The 20,260-nt window shown below is 37.9% G+C and overlaps 1 protein-coding gene across 2 annotated transcripts in view; it reads right to left on the bottom strand.

Annotated features, from left to right (window-relative positions):
• Nucleotides 1–20: 20 nt before the first annotated feature.
• Nucleotides 21–20,260, bottom strand: part of CCDC73 (coiled-coil domain containing 73) — a 186,055-nt gene continuing 165,815 nt past the window's right edge. The window contains exons 15-18 of one of the 2 annotated variants that reach the window (XM_054441615.2): nucleotides 13,064–13,250; nucleotides 10,553–12,073; nucleotides 8,217–8,350; nucleotides 21–448 (exon numbers count right to left, since the gene is read on the bottom strand). In XM_054441615.2, the coding sequence (XP_054297590.2) occupies nucleotides 260–448; nucleotides 8,217–8,350; nucleotides 10,553–12,073; nucleotides 13,064–13,250 (2,031 nt within the window). In that variant the 3' untranslated portion in view covers nucleotides 21–259. Of the gene's footprint in view, nucleotides 449–7,062; nucleotides 8,351–10,552; nucleotides 12,074–13,063; nucleotides 13,251–20,260 lie in introns of those variants that run through there. The other variant, XM_054441614.2, reaches the window with a different exon arrangement.

The following is a 20,260-nucleotide window of genomic DNA, read 5'->3' as shown; positions in this document are numbered from 1 at the left end:
CATACAATACATAAATTCTGTTCTTTAAAAAAGGATATTGAAGAAGCAATGAGCACTTTAAAGAAAGGATAATATACAGAGGGAAGACAGAAGTAGAGTGATACAATTTCTTCACATTAGAAAAACTTGGAAAAGCAAAGACAAACTGTATAGCTTTAAATACAACAGTCATTTTATTCTAGTAAAAACTATACCAGAATTTCAGTTACATAATTTCACTACTGAAAGCACTTATCTACATTATTTTAATCTGTTGTTTTTATTCCAACATCTCTTCTGCTTTTCTTTTCTTTGGCTGGTTGTCATTTTCTAAACTTAGTAAATTTTCACTTTTATTTAGTTGATTTGTAATGAGGCTCTGCCAGTCATCATCACCAGAAGTATTTTTAGTCTTGATTGCCTGCAAATGGCTTTGTAGTGGAGTTGATATCAGAGGTTTTGTGTTTACCTAGGAAAGATAAACTAATTTTACCTTTGAAATTATTATACAAAAGACTTTAAAGAGTCTGTAAAGCCTCTGCAGTTATGAGTATGTGTTAAAACCACCATCTCTTGGCTGATTTCCACTACCTTAGTAGTTCTGGCACCAGAACAGTATACAATGTGAATGTGTAGGCTTATGTAGTAGATCGTCAAAATCTCTAATATATAACGGAAATAAAATGTACAAAAACTGCCTTTTACTACTTCATGTTTCCTCCCATGCTTCAGAACACCATTGTTGAAGAAACAGGAAGGAGCAGTGAGATATTTGGAAGTTGGCATGTTTTCAAGACACTGTATTGGGTAATTTTAAAAATAGTGTGTTAAATAACTTTTTCATTTTAAGGTTCTTTTCTGATGTTAAAATACTTACTGGAAATTTAGAAAATAGAGTAAAGTAGAAAGAAACTAAAAATCATTAGTAATCCCTTATCCAGAGAGGCTTGTTGACATTTTGGTATTATTTGCTGCTAGCCTTTTTTTCTATTTTTAGCCTATTTGGTCATTCTATAGAATTTTATGTATTTTCCTCTGTGAGCAGTTTCCTAGGTCATTAAAAACAATTGTCTATGGCTGCAAAATACTCCCTTTTATGGATGTTTGATATATCTCCTAATATTGAATGTTTGTTTCCAGTTTATCCCTACCAAAAGTTAATTTGAGTTAATTTTATGTAAAACAATCTTTGATGTTTTTGAGAGATTCCCAGATAAAATTTTCTCTTCAAAAGGAATACTGGGCCAGGCACTGTGACTCATACCTGTAATCCCAGCACTTTGGGAAACTAAGGTGAGTGGATTGCATGAGCTCAGGAGTCGAAAACTAGCCTGAGCAACATGGCAAAACCCATCTCTACCAAAAATTAGCTGGGCATGGTGGCCATGCGACTGAGTCCCAGCTCCTCGGAAGGCTGAGGTGCAAGGATCATTTGAGCCCAGGAGGTGGAGGTTGCGATGAGCCAAGATCGTGCCATGGCACTCCAGCCTGGACAACAGAGTGAGACCCTCTCTCAAAAATAAACAATAGATAAAACAAAAGGAATACTGAATTGTTTTCAAAATAACAATTATGGTGGGCTTTTTTTTAAGATATGGTCTCACCCTGTCACCTAGGCTGGAGTGCAGTGGCACAATCACAGCTCATTGCAGCCTTGACCTCCGTGGATTCAGGTGATCCTTCCACCTTCACCTCCTGAGTACCTCGGACTACAGGCATGTGCCACCACACCCAGGTAATTTTTGTATTTTTCGCCATGTTGCCCAGGCTGGTCTCTCTTAACTCTTGGGCTCAAGTGATCCGACCACCTCGGTCTCCCAGAGTTCTAGGATTACAGGAGTGAGCCATACTGTGTTGTGTTTTAGTTGAAAGGGATATACACGTGTATTTTAGAAATATGGAACAGGATAAGAATTACATTAAAATCACCCAAGATCCCAACCACCATTAAAGAGTTTGTGTAAATCTTCTGGTCTCTTTTCTGTATACGCTTTTTAAATACTGGGGTCATATTTTTATTGGTTTATATGCTATGTTAAACATTTTTAGCATTTCCTCCTGTTCTTAAGTCTGTTAAGAGGATAGCTCCATCATATTCTGTGTTCTGCAATTTATTTATGGACATTTAAATTGTAAGAAAATGGTCACTGTTAACTAGGCTGCAGTGATTATCATTTGTTCATAAATATTTGTGAAGATCTTTGGGTACTGCCTTACATTAAAATGTTTTTCAATTTGACCAGTAAAAGTGGCATGTTAGTAACATTGTCATTTTCAGTGTTAGATTATGTAGTACTAAGTTTATTTTATTTTTGAGACAGAGTCTTGCACTGTCGCCCAGGCTGGAGTGCAATGGCGCCATCTCAGCTCACTGCAACCTCCACCTCCCAGGTTCAAGCGATTCTTCTGCCTCAGCCTCCCGAGTAGCTGGGATTACAGGCACCCACCACCATGCCCAGCTAATTTTTTGTATTTTTAGTAGAGACAGAGTTTCACTATGTTGTCCAGGCTGGTCTCAAACGCCTGACCTCATGATCCACCTGCCTCGGCCTCCCAAAGTGTTGGGATTACAGGCGTGAGTCACCGTGCCCAACCTAGTAATACTTTTTTTTTTTTTTAAATGAACTTAAATGTTTAGAATGGTAAGTTCACAGCTCCCTAAGGAGTGTTCCTTTTGGATTGCTCTGTTTGGTTCCCTCCCTGAAATCCTATAGTCAGCCACTCGTCCCCTCAGAGAGTTTTACCTCTGATCTTTGGGGTGATTCTTTGTTCATATTTGTCTGATTGGCTTTGTTCTTCCAAAAGTGTCTGCACAGGACTGCTAAGAGAACCTAGGCAAGTCATTTAATTTTTCTGGGCTTCAGTTTACTCATTAGCTTCTTTTAGTTCCTAGATGCTATTACTGGAAAGAATAACTAGTAATGGATAAAAATGTACATAAATATTTCCTATTTTGCCATCAAAGTGCTAGGTTCATTTTGGTGTATTTGGCATCCAAGTACAAATTAACAGTTTCCCAAAATCCTGATTGTTTGACTTTTTTATCTTGATTATGGAAAGGAAGGACACATTTACTTGCTTTAGTTTCTTTCCCCTTAACTACCCACTTGCTGAGAGGGGTAGGAGCAGGGATTGGCTTTAGAGAAACAAGATACAGTGTAGATTAGCTAATGTTTGCACTTAACAAAACTTGCCCTGTTTAACTTACCTGAGGGTTCTGCAGCCTACTGCAGTAATTTTAGTTCTAGCTGTTGTCAGATATATTGCCTTGTATCTTCGTTCTTTCGCCTCCTATCCTTTTTAGAAATTTATCACCTGTTTCTCTTTCAGCCTGACTTACAAAATCTAATTTTTGGCCTAAAAATTTCCCCTAGCTTGGTACTAGTCCTTTTATTTCTGCCTGTGATTATATTTTAAAATTAAACTTAAATGAATCTAATTCATTGGATATAAAAAAAAAAAGTAAGTGGCTTGCTTTGCTTACTCTGGTTTTCCATCCTTATTCCTGGATATAATCAAGATTGCAGTAGGCTAACAACCTAATGCCGAAAACAAGAATGAAAAACATACCATCTTTTCAAGTTACTTTGGACCCATGGAGAGAAAGTGGATTGGTACTTAATACCTTCCCTGAATTTAACAGAATTGATGTGGACTGTACATAAAATATGTTGAAAAATAAAACTATTTTTTGGCTATAAAAGTCTTCATAAAATTCGTTTATAACAGAGGTTGATAAACTTTTTCCAAAAAGTGCCAGAGTAAATATTTTCAGCTTTGTGGGCCAAATGGCTTCTTACAACTGCTCAATTCTCAGTGCCATGCCAAAACAGCCTTTACAATATGCAAAGGAATGGGTGTGGCTATGGTCTATTAAATTTATAAGGAGATCGACTTTTGAATTTGCCCCACATTACATGATAATTTGCAATCAAGCTTTAAGCTGGGACAGTGAAGCTTACCATAGTACTTGGCACATAGTAATAAGCACTTAGAAAATGTCTCTTCAGCCAGTGAATTTTGTTTTATATGCATCAATCTTTCAGAAGAAACATTTTTTCTATTGTGAAAGTTAAGAAAGTATAATATAGCATTTGACTAAGAGCCACAATATCTAACCCAGGTCCACCACATATTGTGTCTTAATGACCCTGGAAAGTTATTTCACATTTATGTCACTGTTTCATCTGTAAAAAAATTACCTTGCCAATGAAAAAGTTAAAAATTCTATAAAAATAAATCCTTTTTTTTTTTTGAGACACTGTCTCACTCTGTCACCCAGGCTGGAGTGCAGTGGCACAATCTCGGCTCACTGCAGCTTCAGCCTCCCGAGTAGCTGGGACTTACAGGTGCCTGCCACCACACCTGGACAGATTTTGTATTTTTAGTAGAGACCTGGTTTCACCATATTGGCCAGGCTGGTCTCAAACTCCTGACCTTGTGATCCGCCCGCCTTGTCCAAAGTGCTGGGATTACAGGCGTGAGCCCACCATGCCCAGCCAAAAATAAATTCTTAAAAGCAATATTAGTTGCAGATAGAACATTAGCAATTAGACAAAAAGAACTCCCCTATTAGATTAATTAATTATAAAAATGGGCTTTCAAGTGAGATGTGAAATTTCCACTGCTTGAAAGTAGAACAGCTATCTTATAAGGGTTAAGGATTCACCCTAATTAGAAGTGGATGTTTAGCTTTGATGCCCTCAAGCTTCATGTTTGTTTTGATTCTATGACTTACCCAATTGGGCAAGGTTAAAACTTAGATTTTCCAATGCCAGAGTTACTGCCCTTTAGTCACCATACTTTAATGATACACACATACACCAGTGGAACTATACTGTTGCTTATGAGCTCAATTAGGAAAGTGTGAAAAGGGTGTATTAATCCGTTCTCACGCCGCTAATAAAGATACTGGAGACTGGAAAAAAAAGATAGGTTTAATGGACTTACAGTTTCACATGACTGGGGAGGCCTCATAATCATGGCGGAAGGCGAAAGGCAATTCTTAACATGGTGGCAGCAAAAGATAGCTTGTGCAGGGAAACTCCCACTTTTAAAGCCATCAGATCTCATGAGACTTATTCACTATCACAAGAACATTTCGCTATCACAAGAACAGCACAGGAAAGACCGGCCCCCACGATTCAATTACCTCCCACCAGGTTCCTCCCACAACATGTGGGAATTGTGAGACCAATTGTAATTCAAGATGAGATTTGGGTGGGGACACAACCAAACCATATCATTCTGCCCCTGGCCCCTCCCAAATCTCATATCCTCACATTTCAAAACCAATCATGCCTTCCCAACACTCCCCCAAAGTCTTATTTCAGCATTAACTCAAAAGTCCAAAGTCTCACCTAAGACAAGGCAAGTCCCTTCCACCTATAAGCCAGTAAAATCAAAAGCAAGTCAGTTACTTCCTAGATACAAGGTGGGGTGGGGTACAGGCATTGGATAAACACAGCCGTTCCAAATGGGAGAAATTGGCCAAAACAAAGGGTCTACAGGCCCTGTGAAAGTCCAAAATCCAGCATGGTGGCCAGGTCATGCTAATGCAAGAGGTGGGTTCTTATGGCCTTGGGCAGCTCCACACCCCTGTGGCTTTGCAGGGTACAGCCTCCCTCCTGGCCACTTTCATGGGCTGACATTGAGTGTCTGTGGCTTTTCCAGATGCACAGTGCAAGCTGTTGGTGGATCTACCATTATGGGGTCTAGAGGATGGTGGCCCTCTTCTCATAGCTCCACTAGCCAGCACCCCAGTAGGGACTCTATATGGGGGCTCTGACCCCACATTTCTCTTCCACATTGCCCTAGCAGAGGTTCTCCATGAGAGCCCCGCCCCTGCAGCAAACTTCTGCCTGGACATCCAGGCGTTTCCATACATCCTTTGAAATCTAGGAAGAGATTCCCAAACCTCAATTCTTGACTTCTGTGTACTCGCAGGTTCAACACCACATGGAAGCTGCCAAGGCTTGGGGCTTGTACCCTCTGAAGCAATGGCCCGAGCTGTGACTTGGCTCCTTTTAATCATGGGTGGAGTGGCTGGGATGCAGGGCACCAAGTCCCTAAGCTGCACACAGCACAGGGACCCTGAGCCCAGCCTACAAAACCATTTTTTCCTCATAGGCTTCTGGGCTTGTGATAGGAAGGGCTGCCGTGAAGACCTCTGACTTGCCCTGGAGACACTTTCCCCATTGTCTTGGAGATTAACATTCAGCTCCTTGTTACTTATGCATATTTCACAGCCAGCTTGAATTTCTCCTCAGAAAATGGGATTTTCTTTTCTATCACATTGTTCAGGCTGCAAATTTTCCAAACTTTTATGCTGTTTCTCTTATAAAACTGAATGCCTTTAACAGCGCCCAAGTCACCTCTTGAGTGCTTTGCTGCTTAGAAATTTCTTCTGCCCTAAATCATCTCTCTCAAGTTCAAAGTTCCACAAATCTCTAGGACAGGGGCAAAATGCTACCAATTTCTTTACCAAAACATAACGAGTCACCTTTGCTCCAGTTCTCAACAAATTCCTCATTTCCATCTGAGATCACTTCAGACTGGATTTCATCATCCATATCATTATCAACATTTTGGTCAAAGCCATTCAACAAGTCTCTAGGGAGTTCCAAATTTTCCCACATTTTCCTGTCTTCTGAGCCCTCCAAACTGTTCCAACCTCGGCCTGTTACCCAGTTCCAAAGTTGCTTCCACATTTTCGGGTATCTTTTCAGCAACACTCTGCTCCTGGTACCAATTTACTGTATTAGTTTGTTTTCACACTGCTGATAAAGACATACCCGAGACTGGGAAGAAAAATAGGTTTAATGGATTTACAGTTCCATGTGGCTGGGGAGGCCTCATAATCATGATGGAAGGCAAAAGGCAATTTTTTTATTTTTTTTGAGATGGAGTCTGGCTCTGTTGCCGAGGCTGGAGTGCAGTGGCGTGATCTCGGCTCACTGCAAGCTCCACCTCCTGGGTTCACGCCATTCTCGTGCCTCAGCCTTCCGAGTAGCTGGGACTACAGGCGCCTGTCACCACGCCCAGCTAATTTTTTTTTTTTTTTTTTTTTGTATTTTTAGTAGAGACAGGGTTTCACCATGTCAGCCAGGATGGTCTTGATCTCCTGACCTCATGATCCACCCACCTCAGCCTCCCAAAGTGCTGGGATTACAGGCGTGAGCCACCGCACCCAGCCGGCAAAAGGCAGTTCTTACATGGCAGCAGCAAGAGAGAAGAGAGCTTGTGCAGGGAAACTCCCATTTTTAAAACCATCAGATCTCGTGGGATTTATTCACTATCATAAGAACAGCACAGGAAAGACCCGCCCCCATAATTCAATTACCTCCCACTGGGTCCCTCCCATGACACATGGGAACTGTGGGAGTGACAATTCAAAATTAGATTTGGGTGGGGACAAAGCCAAACCATATCAAGGATAGTTCCTGATTTTTGTCTCAACTCTCCCAGAAGAGTTATACTATCTCACTTGAGGTTTCTCCTATTTAGAAAGGAAAATAAAATACATTGTTAAAAGCTGTTATTTGTTAAGGATGTGTTAGTACTATAATATTCATTTTGTATGTGCTAAAGAGAAAGTTGTTTAATAGTTTGAACACTACAACCTTTTTCTTGCTAAAGTTCTACACACTATGATATAAAACTTACACATTTAACCAGATAACCTTCCTGCTATAGTTAGTTGCTTTCCTTATGACAAATAGACTCCTGGAAGCCATATAATTTCTACAAATACTTTAATACATATATCCATACAGTATCACATGGATACTTGATCCTTTCACACGTATTCTAATTGAAATAGTTTTAAATTCTTTCCATCTTAGTTTCCAAAAATAATGTGAATTAACTTAAGGATTATTAAAAACAATTGGACTTGATTAGCTTACTTTTAGACATAATCTTTTATTAACATAAAATTTTAAATGATCAAATACCACTATTTCCAAATTTAGATGAGTGAAAAATAGAAGTACATATCCGATGCCTCACACTCTCCTTCCCCAAACAGGCTGGATTGTATCTATTTGATTTATACACTGTGACTTTTTCCTGCTGTTTTCTATCAACCTTAATTGTGAAAAATGGTGCCATGTTGCCCTCTTGATATTATTCTGGAGATCAGTTAGGTCTTAAAGCATCCAGATGCGTACAGTTCTACACATATCTGTAGAATTAGCTCACTAAGGTCTGCTTGGCAATATTTTTAATTGACTTACATGTTCTGTGGGAAAAGAGGAATCATAAAAAGTCTTTGCAATTGCATTCTTCTCTTCACTGCGTTCTCCCTTGGGATCTGGATGGATACTCCAGTTATTCAAAGTGTCAGCAACTCTGTTAATGCTGGTAGTATCTGATTGATAAAGAGGAAATGGCAGCAACTGAATTTTTCTCTAGGTACTCATTTTAGTGACTGAACTTGTTTCTGATCCTATGCTTTTGTATTTAAGAAGCAACAAATTTCTATTTTAATGTTGAATATTTTGCAGTTTTCCTAGACTTTGCTCTTAAATTAGGCATTTCATTTCTGAAAACAAACAAGATTTTATTATTGCTACTTTCTAAAACCTGATTACTATAATTCCACATTAAAAGCAGTGAAAGAAATGGTATAAATACCTTCTAAAACAAAATAACTCATAAAATGTTATCATTATTCCCCTGGTTACTGTATTTCCCACACATGTAAGCATTTGTATAGTGAACATTTTACCAACTCAGATTAATAGAAAAAGTCAGAACCAACTACATACCAGATTTATAAACTATTTAAAGAAATTGGCCACAGTGAGAAGTCCAACAAAGGGCTGTTTAGAAGGGGTCACATTGGGCTTTAATAAATTGATAGAAATGAGTTAGAGAAGTATGTAAATTATGAAGGTTAAAAGATACTGATGGCATATTTAAGAGTATTTTACAAGTTGAATTTCTACGGAATTTTAGATATCACCCTTTGTATCTTATATATCACTGAAATTTAATTTACAGGAAAGTACTTCAAAAAAAAAAAAATGGCAGATTTTTAGACCAGCACCTAAAGCAGTACCTAATTAAAAGTTAATGGAATCTTAAGTAATATATTTTGTGACCTTGAAAAATTGCAGTTTGGGAAATGAGGTTATACAGTGTTTTGGTTATTTGATTTTTGCCTACATTAATTCCCATTGGTACTAGTAAACAAGATATATTTTTGTTTTTAATCACCAAATAGTCTCTTTAAATTTTTCTCAATTTCCTTTTTAAAAGAAGCCTGTTAAATCTGAGGGCCATACAAAAGCTATCCTTGGAATCTGCATCTTTGTAAGGTGTCTAAGTGCACAATGTTAAACCCACAAAGTTCCCTTAAAATATAAGAATGCCTTTAACAACCTTAGCAACTTTTGACTATGAGATTGCTATTAAAAGAAAACATGCTGTCCCAAAAATAAAAACAATAAAAAAACCATTTTCCTCGTGATCATACTTCTTAAACTACTGCTTTTTATTTTCAATTTACATTTATACAGCACCAATTCATGATAATCTAGTATGTTTTTATTTTTAAATACTGTGAAAAATTTTCAGGCCGGGTGTGGTGGCTCCCAGCAATTTGGGAGGCTGAGGCAGGAGGATCACTTGAGCCCGGAAGTTCAACACCAGCCTCGGCAACAAAGTGAGACCTGTCTCTACAAAAAATTTTAAAAATTAGCTGGGTGCAGTGACATGTCTGTACTCCCAGCTGCTCAGGAGGCTGAGGTGGGAGGATTCCTTCAGCCTGGGAGGTTAAAGTTGCAGTGAGCTATGATCACACCACTGCACTCCAGGCTGGCTGACAGAGCAAGACTCTATCTCAAAAAAAATAAATAAATAAAACAAAAAACAAAACAAAAATATAGACAGCCATGTACTTCGATACCCATCAATATTAAGTCATATGTATTTCATCCATTTACCTCTCCCCCTATTTTTTTCTGGAGTATTTTAAAATAAAACTTGGACATTATGCCATTTCATATGGCAGTTTTTAAGAACAGAACAATCTCTCTATTCTCTTTAACATCTGAATGCATGAATATATGCTAAGGGATTCAATTTAAAGTGTTTTCAACTGACAAATACTGGTCATAGGAAATATATTAATGTTATGCCTCATTATTACTTATAAAACAGAAGGAAGAGCCAGATTTCTGGTGTGGGTGAAGGGACAGATAAAAATAGAAAAATTTAGGAAAGGGAGAGAAAATTGGGCAAAGAAAAACAACATAGGAGAGAAACTAAAATGTTCTGAGGGAAGGAAGTTTTTAAGGATGAATGATGAGCATATAGAAAGAAGAGCAATAAATATTCACACCTGGCAGAAGCCTTAACTACTTCACTGCATTTACTCTAAAAGTTAAAAACAAAAGAATATTAAGTAGTTGTCCTAATTTAAAATAATGACCCACATCTGTTGTTTTTGCTATTCCTTAATTAAGACAAACTTTTAAAACAAAATTTACAAAATATGACTGTACACATTTTTCAAGAATAAGTAGAAAAATATTTGAAGAATTAAAACATTACTTTGTTTTCTTACCTGGTCCAATATCCTTTCCAACATCATCCTCACCAATATTTTTACAAAGAGCCATTGAAATGATCTTTTTGTTTTCTGATGGATCTAGTGGTCTCTCCTTCAGCAACAAAGAAATGCGAGGGGTTGAACTGCTCGTTGTTTGACTTTCAATGTGATTTACTTTTGACCAAGGACCAGGGTCTGAAAAATTCATGTATACTGGAGTTTTCTCAGTTTTTTTATCTGAAGTTGAAAGATCAAAGGTTGACCTTCCGCTTCTGTTTACTAAATCTCCAGATGGCTTTATGTGAAATGAATGTGATTCCTCCAGCTGTCCTTCACTGAACATTTTTCCTGAAACGATGTCATTTAATGATTCTGTTTTCTCTGTATTATTTAACAATGTATGCTGTCTTTCATTAATGTTCACAAAAAGGAAGAGGTCATTTTTTGTGGCTTCAGTTACCTGATTCTCATCAATCTGATTCTTTTTATTGGAAAACTCTATTTCTGTGCAAGTTTTCATGTGAACAGCAGTTTTCACATCTTTGGCTTGTGAAGCATGACTATTCTCATTGTTAAGATGAAGACGGGAAATGTTCACATTAGTGTTTTCTAAGTATCCCAAACAGTTATTAAATTGACTGTTTTGCATATCACTCATATTTTTCCACATAGATTTTCCCCCAGGGCTTGAGATGGGTTTCACCAACATAGGCATACTATGAACATTTTTATCTGAGTTCTTCAGAAGTACTTTTGAATTAGCACTAAAAGCAGCATATGAAACATGGTGGTCGATTACTGTATCACAGGGAACAGTTAGTTCAGGTTTCTCTGAAGTATCATTACAGACTTGCAGAAAATCTGAAGTTTGTTTAGAAAGTAATATGCTGCACTCACTTTTTTTAGTTAACAGTTGTATTTGTTTTATTTTACATTGTTTATCATCTAACATAACATTACTTGAATTCTGTAAACTATATTTCTGACATGGAACAGGTTTTTTTTTTATATCTAGAGATGACTCCAAATCTGCTTTGGTTTGGTCACTATTTGTAATTTCCTTCTCTAGAGCACGTTCTCGAGTCCCTGGAAGCAATCTGAATTGTTTGAATGGCTCATTTTCAGAAACATCTTTATTATTATTGTGATATGTATTGTGTGCTGTCTCATTTAAAATACTGTTAAATGATGTTTTGTTATTTTCAACGTCCAGATTTACATCTGTATGGTGAACATCTAATCCTCTGGTTCTTTCTAGATGTATTTTTTCTGTTTCTATCACTGTATCTAACCCTACAAAATGATTATTTGGTGATTTAAATTCTGTACATCCATTGTCTTTTTCCAAGCATATCTTGTCTTTTATTTCTGTAGTAACTGATTTTCTGTCGTCCGTAACATTCGAGGTTTGTCCTTGACTAATTACTTCTTTATCTAAGGAGAGGGTTTTGCTTAAGGAGATTTCACTTTGATTTTCATCCTGAGAAACAACAGTATCAATTTCATTCTTGAAGCTTTTTTCAAAAGGCTGTAAATCTGTCATGATGGGAACACAGTAAAATTTTATATTATACACTAAAGGCTGATTTCATAAAACATATTTATCACCTATTTTTATAAAAACATATTTAACCTTAAATATTTTATGGGTCAATAATTATACAAACTTAATGACATCAATATTACCTAAATACTGGGTTCCCTTTATTATATCAAGTATATCTTTAGCATGCTAAATATTTGGCTTTACCCATATTAAACTTTAATTTCATAATAGCAAAGTATTTTTGGTTTTGTAAATGGAAAGTAAGTTGAGGTATTAAAAATGGTTTATTTTTCTAGTCTGTTTGCTTCATTTAGGACATTTAGTACAATTCCACATAAATACATAGCTGATAAAAATTATCCTAACAGATTATGCTCTAATTTCTATTACGACCTAGGTCCAGCAGTATCTAGAAATTGCTAGCTGGCTTCTTCAGGACTGACAATCATCACTTTTATTCATTACCCAGTGAATATTTTTAAATTCTTGAATAGTTTTGGACAAGTATATAGAATATCTACTTAATCAAGACATTAATTTTATTCATCTATATTCTAACAAAGATTTCAACTTTTTAGTATAGTTAACCTAGAATATAAATTTCAGGTTTTTGAAGGACTTTTTAGAAGTCCCGTCATTCTCTCTACAACATCTCCACCAAGTGGTTGTTCAGCCTGGGTTTGAACACCTCCAATCAGTATCATCTTTAAACAACACTTTTTCAAGATGGAAGAATTAATAAATTATTCCAATGGTTACAGAAAGGTTATCTAAATTAAGAAAAATGCCCTAGGTCTGGTCATGAGAAGGTTACTGGTGACTCCAGGAACATTCTCAGCAAAACAGTGAAGGCAGAAACCAGAATGCATAAAGACTAGGAATAAGTCATGAAGAGGGGAGGCAGAATGTAATTTCCCAAAAATATTTACCGTAAATATCAACATACAAATTAGAAAATATCAATATAATTTTAAGGTTACCTTCTATAATTATTTCCTCTATAAATGAGCCTTTTTTTTCTTCTTTTTCTCTGTATTCAGTATCTGAACAAAAATTCTCCATATTTTCTTCCCTTATTTCTTGCTCAGTTTTATATTTCTGTATAATGGTGTTTTCTGATTTTTCAGTTGACATTTCACTGTTTTCATTATTTACTTCTGGAACATTCTAGTGTAAAATGGAAGAGATTCTTTTAAAAACATTGTTTACAAGTATAAAACATTTGAGCAAATGTGATAAATGTGGAATCTGTGTTTCAGTTCAACCATTCAGCAATTTCTATTTGAAAGTCAAATGATTAGTAAGTTTAATATACCATACTCTTTATAACAATATCACTTTACATTCATTTTATATAGTCTATCATATTTAAGCAAAATGGAGACCTTTATACATTTTCAAACATGCATACCACATTATTATATAATACCACGTTATATGTAATAGAAGAACCACCCCATTATTAAAAACAAGATAGACATGGCAAGCAAATTGTTTTGAGCAGTAGTTTATTTTTTTAAGAGATGAGTTCTTGCTATGTTGCCCAGGCTGGAGTGCAGTGGCTATTCACAGGTGCGATCATAGTGCAAGACAAGCCTCAAAATTCTGGGCCCACACTATCCTCCTGCCTCAGCCTCCTAAGTAACTGGGACTACAGGTGCTCACCACCATGCCAGGTGAAGCAGTATTTTTATGTATCCTTAAAACAGCGAATCAGTCCAACACGCTTTTTCTTCCCTTATATATTGAGCACATGTTACATGTGAAGCACTGTACTGGGCTTTGGGATACAATGATGAACAAAATACAGTCCGTGTCCTCAAAAAACTGACAGTCTGGTATGAAGACAAGAAAATAAGTAACAGGCAACTTTAATAGGATGTGGTAAGTGCTCTGATAGGGATAAATGCAGGTTACTATGGGCACATGCAGGAATTGTCCTGTCCCTGCTTTGGGGAGTCAAGGAAGGTTTCTTGGAGAAGGTGTTAGCTAAACATACCTGAAGTATGATATGGAGTCATAGATGGGGACAAGGAGACACTCCAGAAAGAATAAATGGTATATAGCGATACTTAAGAGCAAGCAAGATTAAGAGTATATTTATGGAACTATGAGTGATTTCGTTTGGCTAGAGCTTACATGCAGGGAGAAGAATGAAGATAAATGAGGCTTGAGGTAAGCTGGGCCTAGGTCATTAAGGGCCTAACATTGCATGTTAAGGAGTTTCAACTCTACCAGGAAGACACTGAGAAGTCACTGAAGGGTTTTAAACAACGAATGAATAACATGATCTGACTGGAAAGACCATTTTGGCTACAGTACAAAAAAAATGGACTAACGTTTTCGAAACTTCATTGATGGAAACCAGCAATGAGAAATATGTTTTATAACTCAATAGGCACATCAAACAGTACCTACTATTATACACTCTAATGTTTTCTATGCTATTTCATTTCATTTTAAAAAGAATTCTGGTCACAACCCACCAAACTAATTTCCATGAACCACTGATAAGTTGCACCTAGAAGTCTGAAAAACACTAAATTAAAGGGAAAGAACACACGGGGCAGAGTGATAGATCAGGAGAGTGCTGCAGCAGTCCAGGTGATATCAGTAAAGACGAAGAGCTGTGAACCCATTGGTGATTTATGGAACTAAAGTTAATAGGACTTGGTCAGTGATTGGATGTGAAGGCTGAGGGAGAAGGTGAGTCAAGATTGACTCCCGTAGTTCAGATTAGGTAAGTAGAGGTGTCTGTTCATGTCTTTTGTCCACTTTTTAAATAGGTTATTTGTTTATTGCTTGTTCATTTGTTTAAGATCCTTATAGATTCTGGATATTAGACCTTTGTCAGATACATTGTTTGCATGGGTTGTCTGTTTACTCTGTTGATAGTTTTGTTTTTTTACTGTGCAGAAGCTCTTTAGTTTAATTATGCTCGACTTGTCAATTTTTGTTTTTGTTGCAGTTGCTTTTGAGAACTTAGTCATAAATTCTTTCCCAAGGCCAATATCCAGAATGGTATTTGCTGAGTTTTCTTTTAGGATTCTAATGCACATTTAGATGTATGGGAAAATTGGCCTAATAAATGCTATAAATGTAGATTTGAAAATCATCAGCAGATAGATGACAACCAAAAATATACAAGTTGGACTGGGTGAAATGGCTCATGCCTGTAATCCCAGTGTTTTTGGAGGCTGAGATGAGAGGATTACTTGAGGCCAGGAGTTTGAGACCAGCTTGGGCCACATAACAGACCCCATCTCTATGAAATATTTTTAAAAATTAGCTGGGTGTGGTGGCACACACCTGTAGTCCTAACTACTTGGGAAGCGGGGGCAGGAGGAGTGGTTAAGCTCAGGAGTTTGAGGCTGCAGTGAGCTATGATTGTGCCACTGCCCTCCAGCCTGGGTGACAGAGGGAGATCCTGTTGAAGAAAGAAGGAGAAGGAATAAGAAAGGAGGAGAATGAGGAAGAGGAGATGAAGAAGGAGGAGGAGATGAAGAAGGAGGAGAAGGAGGAGATGAAGAAGAAGCAGAAGAAGCAGAAGGAGGAGAAGAAGGAGGAGGTGAAGAAGGAGAAAGAGAAGAAGGAGGAAGAGGAGGAAAAGTAGAAGGGAAGGAGAAGGAGGAGGGGGAGGGGAAGGGAGGGAGGGGAAGGGGAGGAGAAGAAATACACTGCTTACAGAGAGTGTATTTTGAGAGGAAAAGAAAATAAAGGATAAAATGCTGATGAAAATCTCCAAGGGAGAGGCAAAGAGAGAGACAATTGTAAAACAGATTGAGAAAAACAGTAAAATTCAGTGGTTTACAACAGCAAACATCCCACAGTTTCAATGGGTCAGGAATTCAGGAGTGGTTGGCTTGATGGTTCTGACTCAGCATCTCTTGTGAGGTTCCAATCAAGCTATCATTTACAGCTCCATCATGTGAAGCCTTAACTGTTGCGGGAAGAGTCTCACTCATATTGCTGGCAGTTGGTGCCAGCTGTTGGCTGGGGTGCCTAAATTCTCTTCCAGGTGGTCTTTATCATCCAGGACCTCTCTTCACAGTATAGCTTAGACTTCTTTTCATTATGGTTGAGAGGGTGGGAGAAGGATAAACACATATGCACCCAAGACAGAAACCACAGTTTTCTTATAATGTAATCTCAGAAGTGACATTGTATCACCTGGCTAACACGGTGAAACCCCATCTCTACTAAAAATACAAAAAAAATTAGCCAGGCGTGGTGGCGGGTGCCTGTAGTCCCACCTACTTGGGAGGCTGAGGCAGGAGAATGGCAGGAACCTTGGAGGCGGAGCTTGCAGTGAGCCAAGATCGTGCCACTGCACACCAGCCTGGGCCACAGAGCCTGGGCCACCAAAAAAAAAAAAAGAAAAAAGAAGTGACATTGTATGACTTCTGTTATAGTTCATTCATTAAAACCAAGCCATTAATCCAGCTCACACTCAGGTGGAGGGGATTACAAAAGAGCAATGAGTAACAGGAGGTGGGAATCACTTTAGGCCATTTTAGAGGCTGCCTACAACAATATTTAAACTCTGTGAGGCTGTTTTCTCATCTATAACAGAAATGCCATAAAGACAAAATCAATGTGCAAAAAACACAAGCATTCCTATATGCCAACAATAGACAAGCAGAGCACCAAATCATGAATGAACTCCCATTCACAATTGCTACAAAGATCATAAAATACCTAGGAATACAGCTAACAAGAGATGTGAAGGAACTCTTCAAGAACTACAAACCACTGCTCAAGGAAATAAGAGAGGACACAAACAAATCAGAAAACATCCCATCCTCATGGATAGGAAGAATCAATATAGTGAAAATGGCCATACTGCCCAAAGTAATTTGTAGATTCAATGCTATTCCCATCAAACTACCACTGACTTTCTCACAGAATTAGAAAAAACTACTTTAAAATGCAATATGGAACCAAAAAAGAGCCAGTATAGCCAAGACAATCCTAAGCAAAAAGAACAAAGCTGGAGGCATCATGCTACCTGACTTCAAACTATACTACAAAGCAACAGTAACCAAAACAACTTGGTATTGGTACCAAAACAGACATACAGACCAATGGAACAGAATAGAGAGCTCAGAAATAAGACCACACATCTACAACCGTCTGATCTTCGACAAACCTGACAAAAACAAGCAATGGGGCAAAGATTCCCTATTTAATAAATGGTGCTGGGAAAACTGGCTGGCCATATGCAGAAAACTGAAACTGGACCCCTTCCTTAAACCTTATACAAAAATTAATTCAAGCTAGATTAAATACTTAAGTGCAAAACCCAAAACCATAAAAACCCTAGAAGAAAACCTACCCAATACCATTCAGGACATAGGCATGGGCAAAGATTTTATGATGAAATCACCAAAAGCAATTGCAACAAAAGCCATGGGATCTAATTAAACTAAAGAGCTTCTGCACAGCAAAAGAAACTCTCATCAGAGCGAACAGGCAACCTACAGAATGGGAGAAAATTTTTGCAATCTATCCACCTGACAAAGGGCTAATATCCAGAATTTGCAGGGAACTTAAACAAATTTACAAGAAAAAAACAACCCCGTCAAAAAGTGGGCAAAGGATATGAACAGACACTTCTCAAAAGAAGACATTTACAGGGCCAATAAACATATGAAAAAGAGTTCAACATCACTGATCATTAGAGAAATGCAAATCAAAACCACAATGAGAATACCATCTCATGCCAAGTCAGAATGGTGATTATTAAGAAGTCAAGAAACAACAGATGCTGGTGAGGCTGTGGAGAAATAGGAATGCTTTTACATTGTTGGTGGGAATGTAAATTAGTTCAACCATTGTGGAAGACAGTGTGGTGATTCCTCAAGGATCTAGAACCAGAAATACCATTTGACTCAGCAATTCCATTACTGGGTATATACGCAAAGGAATGTAAGTTATTCTGTTATAAAGATACATGCACACGTATGTTTATTGCAGCACTATTCGCAATAGCAAAGACACGGAACCAATCCAAATGTGCATCAATGATAGACTGGATAAAGAAAATGTGGTGGATATACACCATGTAATACAATGCAGCCATAAAAAGGAATGAGATCATGTCCTTTATAAGGACATAGATGAAACTAGAAGCCATCATCCGCAGCAAACTAACACAGGAACAGAAAACCAAATACCACATGTTCTTACTCATAAGTGCAAGTTGAACAATGAGAACACATGGACACAGGAAGGGGAACAACACACACTGGGGCCTGTCCGGGTTGGGGGCAGCAAGGGGAGGGAGAGCATCAGGACAAATAGCTAATGCATGCAGGACTTAAAACCTAGGTGACGGGTTGATAGGTGCAGCAAACCACCATGGCACACATGTAACTATGTAACAAACCTGCACATTCTCCACATGTATCCTGGAACTGAAATAAAATTGAAAAAAAAAAAAAAAGAACAAACCTCTAGGACACAGCTCACTTGGGTGGGGCAGGGGGAATGCTGTAAAGATTAAATTATGTATATAATACACACAGTGCATAGGTGCTCAATTAATGGTGTAACTATTATAATAGTTATTATTCTTACCACCATAAAAAAAAGTGGCCTGAGAGGTAAAGAAAAAAAATCAGATGAATGAAATATAATAGAAGAAAAGGAAAAGATAACTCAAGCAAGAAATAGTATAAAATGCTTCAAAGGGACTGAAAAGTGTAATATCCAAAGGGACTGGATGTAATGTCCATTTTATTTTATTTTATTTTATTTTATTTTTTAATTTATTTTTATTTTTTGAGATGGAGTTTCGCTCTTTCACCCAGGCTGGAGTGCAGTGGTGTGATCTCAGCTCATTGTAATCTCTGCCTTCCGGTTTCAAGCGATTCTCCTGCCTCAGCCTCCTGAGTAGCTGGGATTACAGGCGTGCCACCACATCCGGCTGATTTTTGTATTTTTAGTAGAGACAGGGTTTCACCATGTTGGCCAGGCTGCTCTTGAACTCCTGACCTCGTGATCCACCTGCCTCGGGCTTTCAAAGTGCTGAGATTACAGGCATGAGCCACCGCGCCTGGCCATAATATCCATTTTATGGAGCAGAAGGGCAAAGTCAGACTGCCCTATTTTTTTGTTTGTTTGTTTGTTTGTTTGTTTTGTGACAAGGTCTCCCTTAGTCCTCCAGACTGGAGTGCATTGGTGTGATCATGGCTCATGGTAGTCTCAGCTTCCCAGGTTCAAGTGCTCCTCTTACCTCCCTAGTAGCTGGGACCACCAGTGTGCACTGCCATGTCCCGCTAATTTTTAAAAAAATTTTGTAGAGACAAGGGTCTCATTATGTTCTCCAGACTGGTCTTGAACTCCTGCACTCAAGCAATTCACCTGCCTTGGCCCCCAAAAGTGCTGGAATTACATGCATGAGCCACCATGCCCAGCCCAGATTGCCCTATGTTGAAGGATGAATGGGAAGTAAGAAAGCAAAAAGTATGAGTTTAAACCAATCTTTCAAGAAACTTGGCTCTACAAAGAAGACTTGACTTAGGGTATTTAGAAATGGGTGTGAGATCAAAAAGTTTTTTTGTTATTTGTTTACTTTTTAATATGGGAGGGACTTAAGCATGTTAAATTGCAAATGGGAATATATAAACTAAAACAAAAGGAATATAACTGATAAACATATAAAATATGTTTAATAAAACAAAAATGCAAAGTACAGCTGACAAAGTGTTAAGAAGGCTAGAGAAGACAGGTACTCATACATGGTTGGTAGGACTATAAACTGGTACAACCTTTCCGGAAAGCAATCTGACAATATGTGTCAAAAATTATAAGTGACAGGGCTGGGCGCAGTGGCTCATGCCTGTAATCCCAGCATTTTGGGAGGCCGAGGTGGGTGGATCACAAGGTCAGGAGATCGAGACCATCCTGGCTAATAAGGTGAAACCCCATATCTATTAAAATACAAAAAAAAAAAAAAATTAACCAGGCGTGGTGGCACATGCCTGTAGTCCCAGCTACCCAGGAGGCTGAGGCAGGAGAATTGCTTGAACCCAGGAGGCAGAGGTTGCAGTAAGCCGAGATGATGCTGTTACACTCCAGCCTGAGAGCAAGACTCCGTCTCCAAAAAATAAATTAATTAAATAAATAAATTAAATAAATAAATAAATATAAATAAATTATAAGTGAGAAAGCTC

This window comes from Pongo pygmaeus, chromosome 9, assembly GCF_028885625.2.
Source record: "Pongo pygmaeus isolate AG05252 chromosome 9, NHGRI_mPonPyg2-v2.0_pri, whole genome shotgun sequence".
Lineage (NCBI taxonomy): Eukaryota > Metazoa > Chordata > Mammalia > Primates > Hominidae > Pongo > Pongo pygmaeus.
The sequence above is the reverse complement of the archived record's forward strand: the minus strand, read 5'-3'. Positions and strand labels throughout refer to the sequence as shown.